The sequence below is a fragment of the Falco rusticolus genome, chromosome 3, assembly GCF_015220075.1.
Source record: "Falco rusticolus isolate bFalRus1 chromosome 3, bFalRus1.pri, whole genome shotgun sequence".
Taxonomy (NCBI): Eukaryota; Metazoa; Chordata; class Aves; order Falconiformes; family Falconidae; genus Falco; species Falco rusticolus.
In genome coordinates, this window is record NC_051189.1 from 111,632,821 (window position 1) to 111,643,690 (window position 10,870).

Consider the following 10,870-nt stretch of genomic DNA (forward strand, 5'->3'; position numbering starts at 1 on the left):
AGCTTAGTAGGTTTCAGCAACTTTCTATCTTTTTAGTGATAGCATTTTGGACTGAAGCTCTAAGGATGTATTAGAAAGGAAATAAGGTATCAGTCATTATTTCACCCCACATTCGTCATGCTGGAGTGCTTTGCATCTGTATTGAGGAAGAACATTCTGTGCTTCTTTTAGGTGAATGGATGGCATCACTTCATAAATGTTAGATGGTTTTGGAGCCATCAAATCAGTTTTATGATAATTAATTTTAGCTTCATTTAGACATAAATAACTGGATGGAGTGTAAATGTAGAACACCCTTTACAAGTGCTGAGATTTTTTTTTTCTGTTGTCGTTGGACAGGAGAGGAGGAAATCCAAAGAATTTTTGCCTACTTTTATTGTCCTGGTTTTCATGCTTCCATTGTCTTTTCTGCAGATTCTAACAGAGCTGGAACACAGTGGTGTTGGCAGGATTAAAGAGCAAAGCGCCAGGATGTTGGGTCACCTTGTTTCTAATGCTCCACGCCTCATTCGTCCATATATGGAGCCTATTCTTAAGGTAGAGTCTCTGTACGTTTCTTGGTGACTTTGGAGTGAGATGATCTAGCAAGTGGATACATGGCCCTCAGGAGCTGCAGTTCTTGTGATTCATCAAAAATCAGATTGGTGTAGATGTTACCCATAGTAATGAGTGTATGTGCCAGTGTAGCCTAACTTGATTCTGGATTTACATAAAGTTCATGAAATGAAAGTTTCATTTGCTGTTGAAATGCTCACTGTGATGCAAGATGAGCTCCTGTGGAATCAATTTCAGACTGAAACAAAAGGAAGGTAACTTTGAGTACTGTATGTACAGCCAGGAGTCTTCTAAACACATTCTTATTTGTTCCTCTGTCACCTACCAGGCACTGATTGTGAAACTGAAAGATCCTGATCCAGATCCAAATCCAGGGGTGATTAACAATGTCCTAGCTACCATAGGGGAGCTTGCACAGGTAGGTATACTGCAGGTACCTTTGCTAGCCTTGTCAGTTGTTAAGCTTTTGGGAATGCTAGATGAAGGACTTTGGGTTTTGTCTTCCAATAGGTCAGTGGGCTGGAGATGAGGAAGTGGGTGGATGAGCTCTTCATTATAATTATGGACATGCTACAGGACTCCTCCCTGCTGGCTAAAAGACAAGTAAGTGTTTGACAACCACGCTAAACTTGCCATCTGCTGTGACCAAAACTGTAATGAAGTGTGTCCCATCATAGCTGCTAAACTAAACCTTTAAATCACGCGAGTCTCTCTAGGGGAGTGTATGGTCACACTGGTGAGGGATTACAGTGCCTATCTGTTGTGACATAGTACAGAGTTGTTGGAGGAAATGAAGAAGGGAGGGGGGGGAAAAAAAGCCTTTTTTATTGGAAGGCTTGGACTCGCTGAATTGAATACCTATTTGAATTGTATCTCTGAGTGAGGGAATTATTTCAGTCAGTCTAACAATTTATTGATTATCACTTTCTTTACAATTGCTTATTAATAAAATGCTCTTTTTAGAGGCTTTCAAACAGTGCACTGTGGTTTGCAGTGTGATCCTAAAATGCTCGAAGAAGCTTTACAGAAGTTGTGTGACTGATGGATCAGGAGACACGATAAATTCCCTGGTCAAAACTAATTTTCTCTGGGCTTGATCTTTACAGGTGGCGCTCTGGACACTGGGACAGCTTGTGGCCAGCACAGGTTATGTAGTGGAACCATACAGGAAGTACCCAACTTTGCTGGAGGTGCTTCTGAACTTCCTGAAGACTGAGCAGAACCAGGGCACCCGTAGAGAGGTATGAACATGAAGCTATCACACAACCACTTCTAAAAGTTTTGGGGGCAGAGAGAGCTGTCAAATAAATGTGTCTGTATAGATTTGGGGTTGGGGCGTCATTATTGTGGCTGATAGAAGTAAAATAAAGAGAATTAAGAGGGTGACAGTGTTGAGTCGGTGAAATGGCCTCCAGCAGCTGAATGGAAAGAAAGCGTTGATGTTTTCTACAGGCAGTCACTTCAGTTCCAGATCTTTTCTCTTTAATCCTCAGGACATTTCCAAACATGTAGGTTCATGTGTTAACTTTTGCCTTGGTGATGAAGTTCTGATGAATTTTCTTTTTGTTTCTCTCTTAGGCTATTCGTGTGTTAGGGTTGCTGGGTGCTTTAGACCCTTACAAACACAAAGTGAACATTGGCATGATTGATCAGTCACGAGATGCTTCAGCTGTCAGCCTCTCAGAGTCCAAATCCAGCCAGGATTCTTGTAAGCATCTGAATTTCTTTCAAGTTAATAACTTTAGGATCTACAAGCAGATCTTGATTCTTTTGCTGGTTTTTTTTTGTTGTTGTTAGTAGTTTGTCTCCACTTCTTAACAAATTATTAGTGTACACATTTTCACCTAATACTCGGGTACTCCTGAACTGGTATTCAAGACAGTTTAATATGTAGCTTGTGACACTTTTGTTTCTCCTAGCGGACTACAGTACCAGTGAGATGCTGGTGAACATGGGAAACCTCCCTCTGGATGAGTTTTATCCAGCTGTCTCTATGGTGGCACTGATGAGGATTTTCCGAGACCAATCTTTATCCCAGCACCACACTATGGTAGTTCAGGCCATCACCTTTATTTTCAAATCTCTTGGGCTGAAGTGTGTGCAGTTCCTGCCCCAGGTCATGCCAACGTTCCTTAATGTAATACGGGTTTGTGATGGTGCCATCCGAGAGGTGAGTGTACTAGGGACCACTCCTCTTTCCTTCCTGTTCCACTGCCCTGAATTAAGAATCCATTTTTTAAAAGAGAATGCGACTGGCTTTGGGCATTGCTGTGCTATGTGTTGCTGCCAAGCATGCTGCAGAAGTGAGGTTCAGCTTTGCTTTTTCTCTCCTGTGAGCATTTGGTAGAATATTCAGTGGAAACTTTTTTTCTGGTTCTTATTAAAACAGCTGCTTCTGAGCATAATCCTTAGAAGACCAATATTTGATTCTTTGGTTTGATTTGATTTTTTTATCAAGCTGGTCTTGTTCAGGAAAACAGCCTGTGCAGCTTCCAGAGCTTTCAGTGATCTCTGCATTAATGTACTGTTAGAAACAGTACTATTAAATGAGAGGCAGATTCTTTAAATTTCTGATGCAACCACGTACTTTGGCTCATCTGTGAGAAGGAAAATTCAATTTTCTACAGTCTGCTAACATTCAGAGCAGTGTGGGTGGTGATTCCACAGCAGTGCATTCTCTTCCTTCCCACTTAAGTTACAGTTTTAGAAGGAAATGAGAATTGTGTGAAGGTAATAACGGGCTTAAGGTTCACCTAAACAGAGATAGCTGCTGTTTGCCAAGCCTTTTCCTCAGGCAGCTGAAATCTCTGAGGTGGGAAGGGCAGTTTGTACTAGTTATTGGTACTGTGTTTTATAGGTGGGATGGGTGCTCCCTTAGCAGAATCCCAACCCTGCTATAGAACCGCTGTTTTCTCCCAGACTGAACTACTACTCAGATTGGAAGGAAAACACCTCACACGCCTGGGTTGGCCGAACTCCTAGACCTGACTGATCTAACTTGCTTGAAAGCTATGCAGTTGTGCACACTCTGTTTAAAAATTTTCAGGTAAAAGAAGATGGTGAAAGTGTACTGGGGAGAAGAGCTGAGGTGGGTACGCGTGACTTTAAAGCCTAAAGGAGGCAGGTCCTTGTCCTATATGTAAGCATTTTCTCACTACACCAAAAAAAGGCACAGTACAGGAGCTCATGTTCATTTTTGGTAAATGTAGGTGTACTGGTCTCACTAAAATAAGCTGATGTTATTCCTTTCTTACTTGGTTTTCACAAAAATCTGTTATCTCTTTTTTTCTGAGCTCCACTTTGTATTTTGTCACCATAGTCTTCAAATACTGCATGAAGAAATGAAACTTAGTACACAATAACTTACATTTTCCTAGAGGGAAGAAAAAAAAAAAAAAGACTACATTACTTTGTGGATAAAGCAATTGAACCCACAATATTTCATACCAATCTCAATAGTAAATTCATTGTCAGGAGTGAGTGCATAAGATTGTATTGGGGCAAAAAGAATTGCAAAACAGTCAAAATACTTCTATGGTATAATCAATTGTCTTAAAAAAAAAAAAAAAAGTTATATTTCTGGCAAGGACCAAACTCTCTTCCCCAGTAACTTTTCACCAATATATCTTGGTGGGGATGGGAAAGAGTACAGAAAAGAGTATCTTAAAATGTGTGTCAGTTTGGTTTACAGGCAGGGGGAAAGGATTAGGGGTTAAATTTTTGGAAGCATCCTTCAAACCTAAATTGCAAAGCTCTGTAGTTGAGGTGTTTGTGCTTGCGGGTGTGTTCTGACACTATAAATTTGCTGACACGTAAACCTCTATTTCTATACTTGACTGTCTAAGGCTTTGAGCTCACAAAATTTTTGGTGCAGGTTGAGGGGGGGGGGAAATATGCTAACAAAAAAAACCCAAAACCACTCTCCCATATGCACACACACCCCAGCCCCAAAAACCCAAACCATTGAGCTGAGGCTTCCAAGAATTTAGCCCCAGATTTTGAGCATGTAGGAGCTATGCATGCTATTTGTTTGGTAAATGAGCTTGCAATTGGCCTGTGAAATGCCGTTTAGCCGGTGTTGCTTTGATACTTGAATAAACTACGTTGATCACTACCTGTTTCTTCCTTCCAGTTCCTGTTCCAGCAGCTAGGGATGTTGGTGTCCTTTGTGAGAAGTCATATTCGGCCCTATATGGATGAAATTGTCACCCTGATGAGAGTGAGTACAATCTTTAAGCTGGCATGTTACTGTCAGAAAAGGTGGATAGCATTTCTGTCGCTGTCAAGTATCAATTACTTCATAAAGTCATATGAAGTGCAGAGCTCCATGTATTTGAAGTAATAATTGTGTTTTGAAATAACATGTTATTTGAAACAGTGATATACATTATTACTAGTAACTGCAATAAAAGCAGCTCCCTAGGTTCTGCTAGTGCTTGAGTTCTTTTGAGCACTTGGATTTTGTGCACTTACTATTTTCAGAAACATAGTTTTAGCAAGAGGTGTTTGGAGTTCATAAATAGGTGGCATTTCACTTCATTTTCACTTACTGTTTGCAAACACTTAGAAGGATTAGAAAAATGAGTTGCCTGGAGGTTGTTTTTAACAGCTATAAATACACTGAAGCACAGACTGTTTTAAAAACAGACCAAAACTGCCAATTTCTATTAGCCTACAAGGGAAGTAGAGTTCTTCCCTGCAATCTTGAATTTAGCTAGAAACTAGACTCCTATAATTTGCTTCTCCTGTAATTAGTACAGCTCAGTTGAAGTGTTTTAATTTCCTCCCTTTTCCCCGGCCCCCTTTTTTTTTCTTCTGTAGGACTTCTGGGTCATGAACAACTCCATACAGAGCACAATTATTCTACTTATTGAGCAAATTGTGGTAGCTCTAGGAGGTGAATTCAAACTTTATCTGCCTCAGCTCATTCCTCACATGTTACGGGTCTTCATGCATGACAACAGTCAGAGTCGAATTGTCTCTGTCAAGGTGAGTGGGAAGCTGCAGCAGCTCTGTTGATTTGGGCACTGCTGAGGCAGGTGCGTGCCTGATGTGCCATGCACCAGCAGGACTTCTTGTTTGTGTGTTGCAAGCAAATGGGATAGGTGCAGTTCAGCAGTGGCTCGGTGTGAAATGGTGCAGATAGCACTTTGTTTAAAGTGCAGGGTTGAAGCAACTTTCCGCTGCATACTGACTTATTTAAAATGCATCTCTTTCATGAGTTTGAGTCACATTAGCTCATTTTTCCCTCCAGCTATTGAATGCGATCCAGCTCTTTGGAGCTAACCTGGATGACTACCTTCATTTGTTACTACCTCCCATTGTAAAGTTATTTGATGCTCCAGATGTCCCAGTGGTGGCTCGCAAGTAAGTGTTGGTGGCTTTGCAGTCTCATTTTTGCCTGTGGTATTCAAATTCTGCAATGGCTGCCCTAGCCATGTGTAGAATGAAATATCACTTAGTTCCTTCCATGGGTTTTCTCTGTGTTAAATCATTATGGAAGGTTATTTTTGGTTGGATTTCACAGCACTATTATGAGCTTTTATTGGGTATAGACTATTACTCTTTGGTTCTCACCTGTCAGTATTTTAGTCACTGTAACTTACAAGCTGTCCTGCACGTACTAGCTGCATTAACAGAGTTCTGGTGAACTGTTTTTCCTATTACTATAGATGCCTAGTAGGACTGAGCATGAATCACGTATTTTTACGCTTTGTTTCTCCTCTCTTATGCCATGAGAGATCAGTCCTCCCTTCTTTCTGCTCTGACTTTAGAGCTGCTCTAGAAACAGTGGACCGCTTGACAGAGTCCCTGGATTTCACTGATTATGCTTCACGTATTATTCATCCCATTGTGCGAACACTAGATCAGAGCCCTGAGCTACGAACAACTGCAATGGACACCCTCTCCTCTCTGGTGTTCCAGCTGGGAAAGAAGGTAATACTCTTCTTAGGCTTGAAAGCTCATAGAAGGAGGGACTGTCCCAAAGGTCAGGGCTTTAAAGTTGAATACTTGTAATGCACTCATTCTGGATTTTAGAGAAAAGAGACTTTTCTTCTCTCAGGAGTTGCTGAAATCAAACTTTCAGAATTGGTTTCTTTTAAGATCCATGAAACAAAGGTGGAATATACTGCTCTTGGTGACACTGAGTAACTAGCTTTTGATGCATTTCCCTGTACAGTACCAGATTTTTATCCCGATGGTGAACAAAGTTCTGGTGCGACACAGAATTAACCATCAACGTTACGATGTTCTTATCTGCAGAATTGTAAAGGTGAGTTGACAAATACATAGTTGTTTGTATAAGGGCATTTTGCGGATGTTCTCACGTTGAGACATTTAGTTGGAAACTCAGTTTTGTTACTCATAAAGTGAAGAATGGTTGTTGCTGTATTTGTGTGTTAAGTACAGCTTTTTAAGGGGACTTTGAGATTTCGTTGGGAAAATTATTGTCAACTGGTATCAAATATTTCTTATAGAAAAATCCCTGCAAATTCTAGGTAGGAACTTAGAGTTGTAGCCAGTGTCATTACTTTTTTCTCAGTAGTTCTTAAATGCAAATTTACCATATTTTTTCCATAGTTTCAGGACTTAAGGAGACCTTGTTATCTCAGTATTTTCTGTAGGATGTCCCACATCTCAAAAACTCAGTAGCTGGTTTGCAATTTGATTGATGTGGACAAGAAGCACACTGCTGTTCTTGGCTTGCTAGTGAGTCAAATAGGAAAGAGTGCTTGTTTTAAGATGTATTATTTTGGCTTTTAATACTAGGAGCTAAGATTTCTTAATAGTTAGTTACTTTGAATAGAAAAGTTCTGTTGTCTGGCTTATAATGTGTAATCACTGTAATGAAACATGGTTCATTGCTTCCCAAATTTGGCTGTGAGATTGGATGGTGCTCTGACTTGTCATCCATTTGGCTTGTAGAGAATTGCTTTTGTATGTGTGGGTGTGATCCTCACTGTAAGCTGTTTATCGCAGGGCTATACTCTTGCTGATGAAGAAGAGGATCCCCTGATTTATCAGCACCGAATGTTGAGAAGCAACCAGGGAGAAACTTTGGCCAGTGGTCCTGTGGAAACAGGTCCCATGAAGAAATTACATGTTAGTACCATCAACCTGCAGAAGGTAAGACTGCATCGCTGCACAACATGTATTTGCTCCTCCTACTGAACAAAGGAGGTGTTGTGTCACATCTAAGGCGTTTGTCCAGTGCATCTGAACTACATTTATTTATGTCTCTTTTCTGTTGCCAGTTCTGTACAAAACTGAGCTCAAAGTGTAGTGTCTGAGACTCTTTAAATTAGAAGGTGCTGAGCAACTTTAAAGACGAGCAGCTGAATTATCAGACTACAAATAGCCATGAAATAATCTTGACAATTTCTTGTTATCTAAAGTATGAACAAGGCTTCCTAGATCACAGGGAATCATCTGTTTAGCTTCTAGTGACATCTGTTTCAGACCCTCTGCCTTTTTTCATTAGCCACTTCTCTTTTATCTTAGTGCTATATTCTCTTCAAGCCAGTATAGAATGTAATAGCTAAGCGCCAGCTAGTTTGAACAGTAAATGGATGTAGCGCTCAGTTTAGTAGTGGGATGGATTGGCTTGAAATTGCTGGACTTAAAAATGTAATTCTGAATGCATTAAGTATTTTTAAGCTGATGTTTCAACAGTGGCTTCAGCTTTTAATGTATTTTTGTAAGGAAAGAATTATTAATGTTAAATACTTGGCATGTCATGACAGGAATACATTTAGGGAACATATCTTAGAAATGAGACTTTTCTGGTAAAGGTAATGGATTTCAGGGAATTGAGAATGGAATCTCAGTCATGTAATTTGGAGCTGTAAAGAAGTAATGCTGCCTGCTGATAGATTTCTTCTGCTTTTGGATAGTCCTTCATTTGGTAGGTCAATTATCTTGCTTTGTACTGCAGGCCTGGGGAGCAGCAAGGAGAGTTTCCAAAGATGACTGGTTGGAATGGTTAAGAAGACTGAGTCTGGAGCTGCTGAAAGATTCCTCCTCACCATCCTTGCGCTCATGCTGGGCCCTGGCTCAGGCATATAATCCCATGGCTCGGTAGAGTAATTCTGTGTTTTTCGCATCACTTGAAATTGCGGATGCAAGCCAGATATTATAAGGAAGAATAAAGATATTGAAAAGCTCTTGGGTTCTGTAAATATAGCTCCTGCTTTGGGACAAATCAAATAGCTGGCAACTTGATTTCGTTTCCACCCTTCTCAGTTGGCTGCTACTTGATGTGCACAAAATCTTTCAGTGGAATTCTGCATATTAGTCTAGAAATGACATAAGGCACATAAAAGCAAAGCTGGAAAAACAGCAGAATATGAAATAGTTTTGAGGAACTACTGTGAGTGAATAAAAATGTCTCTGTGTGGAATAAGCCGCAGTGCTTTATTTCATTTGCAACCAGTATGTTTGGAGAAACTTTGAGTCTCTGTAAGCAGTTGCCTGTTTATCTCTTCTTGATGGCATACACTTGTCATATTGGTGCATATGAGTCTGACTACTGCTGTTAGCAAAGTGGTCATTCCTGGTTTAATTTTGTCTTAATGTGAGTTTTAACATTTTTTTAAAGAGAAGGGCAAACAGCAGGATGAAAAGTCAGCAATTCCTAGGTAGACAGAGGTAATGTTAGTGCGTCCTGCGTGTATACTCCGTGCATCTTAAACCTATCCCACGGTATTTCTCCACAGCACTGTCATTGACAAGGGCTGTCACTGTATCTGTTTTTATCATCATTTCTCCTTCTCAAGCTTTGCCACTAATGTAAACTTTAGCTATAACAGTCCTCTAGTGAGCACAGAAAACACAAGTGTTGTGACATGTGTGTCCAGAGAAATGTACAATCATCTTTTTCACTACATTCACTTGTGATCTAAGACAGACTAGACCTGGTTCTTCATAGCAGAAGAGGAGAGCATCCTTGCTGATATGAAGAGTTTGTTCTCACCTAAAATACTTGCTAGTATGCGATAGTACAATATTTCTGCTGTTGTAGTGTATCATCCTATTAGATATTTTTAAAATGCAGGTTTCACCGAGTATTTGGTACAGAAGTTAGCTTTATAAAAACTAATCACTATTTATCGCAGGTAGACGTATAAACGCATCTTGTTGCTCTCTGTCTCTGAGTAAGAAGGCAAGTCCATTGTCAAGTACACTTTTGCTCATGAGTAATGAATCCCCACATCTCACTCTCTTTTGCTTTCCTCCTCAGAGATCTCTTCAACGCTGCTTTTGTTTCATGCTGGTCTGAACTGAATGAAGACCAGCAGGATGAGCTGATTCGAAGCATTGAATTGGCCCTGACTTCTCAAGACATCGCAGAAGTCACTCAGACACTGCTGAACTTGGCAGAATTCATGGAACACAGTGACAAGGTAGAGGCATTTATTAGGCAACTCTTCTAATGTCAACTAGCTGGCTGATATCTGGGCTATGGAAAAGGTGTGAAGAGTTCGTGCATACTTTCTTTTTTATACTCAACCTGCTTTTGATGTATGTGCTTCTACCCAGGGTCCACTGCCTTTGAGAGATGATAATGGCATTGTCCTTCTGGGGGAAAGAGCTGCAAAATGTCGAGCATATGCCAAGGCACTTCATTACAAGGAGCTGGAATTTCAAAAGGGCCCCACCCCAGCCATTCTAGAGTCTCTCATCAGGTAGGACCAGAACTGATGAGACTTACGCTCTTGCATCAGTATGCAATTTAGGATACCATTAGGATGAATCTAGACAATACTTAGGATTTTACTCTCTGTCACAAGTCGTTGTTGTAGGCTTGCTAACTGCCTTGTAGATGTACACTCCTAGCTCCTGAGTTCTGTCCTCCTATTATGTGGTTAAAAATCATGACAGAAGCCATGGGAAGCTGTGCAGGAAAAGGTAAAGTCTTCTGATTTCCACCTCTCATCCTTCAAGTTCAATATGGGATGTTGTGGAGTAGCTGTAAGTTAAACGAGACAAGATTTCTACACTTGCATATAAATAAGCTAGAAAAGCTGAAGTTCTTAATTAAAATTGCTCATCATAATCTGCTTACGTGGCTTAGATAGGTCTCTTCTTCATTTACCAAATAGAAGATATTATAACAAGAGTGTATTGTTTCCTGAGCTTTGTCAATAAGAAAGATGTTAGCCTGAAATACCTGCACAGGATTTGGTACTGAACTACATGTTTTAAAATGTGAATTTCAAGTTTCATATCACAGAAATGTTAACTCTTACCATTTGAGGTGGACAAATTGATTTTGGTTGAGCAAAAACTTAGCTTTGTCTGCAGTGAATTTTCA

At 40.2% G+C, this 10,870-nt stretch overlaps 1 protein-coding gene across 6 annotated transcripts in view; it reads left to right on the forward strand.

Annotated features, from left to right (window-relative positions):
• MTOR (mechanistic target of rapamycin kinase) overlaps nucleotides 1–10,870 on the forward strand; it is a 66,860-nt gene that overhangs the window by 9,836 nt on the left and 46,154 nt on the right. For 4 of the 6 annotated variants that reach the window (XM_037382158.1, XM_037382163.1, XM_037382160.1 and 1 more), the window contains 16 exons: nucleotides 415–537; nucleotides 884–973; nucleotides 1,066–1,158; nucleotides 1,662–1,796; nucleotides 2,134–2,263; nucleotides 2,475–2,725; nucleotides 3,602–3,643; nucleotides 4,688–4,774; nucleotides 5,377–5,544; nucleotides 5,810–5,922; nucleotides 6,330–6,492; nucleotides 6,737–6,829; nucleotides 7,537–7,683; nucleotides 8,492–8,634; nucleotides 9,797–9,959; nucleotides 10,096–10,241. In XM_037382158.1, coding sequence (XP_037238055.1) covers nucleotides 415–537; nucleotides 884–973; nucleotides 1,066–1,158; nucleotides 1,662–1,796; nucleotides 2,134–2,263; nucleotides 2,475–2,725; nucleotides 3,602–3,643; nucleotides 4,688–4,774; nucleotides 5,377–5,544; nucleotides 5,810–5,922; nucleotides 6,330–6,492; nucleotides 6,737–6,829; nucleotides 7,537–7,683; nucleotides 8,492–8,634; nucleotides 9,797–9,959; nucleotides 10,096–10,241 — 2,087 coding nt within the window. The remainder of the gene's footprint in view (nucleotides 1–414; nucleotides 538–883; nucleotides 974–1,065; nucleotides 1,159–1,661; nucleotides 1,797–2,133; nucleotides 2,264–2,474; nucleotides 2,726–3,601; nucleotides 3,644–4,687; nucleotides 4,775–5,376; nucleotides 5,545–5,809; nucleotides 5,923–6,329; nucleotides 6,493–6,736; nucleotides 6,830–7,536; nucleotides 7,684–8,491; nucleotides 8,635–9,796; nucleotides 9,960–10,095; nucleotides 10,242–10,870) is intronic. The other 2 variants (XM_037382162.1, XM_037382164.1) reach the window with 1 other exon arrangement.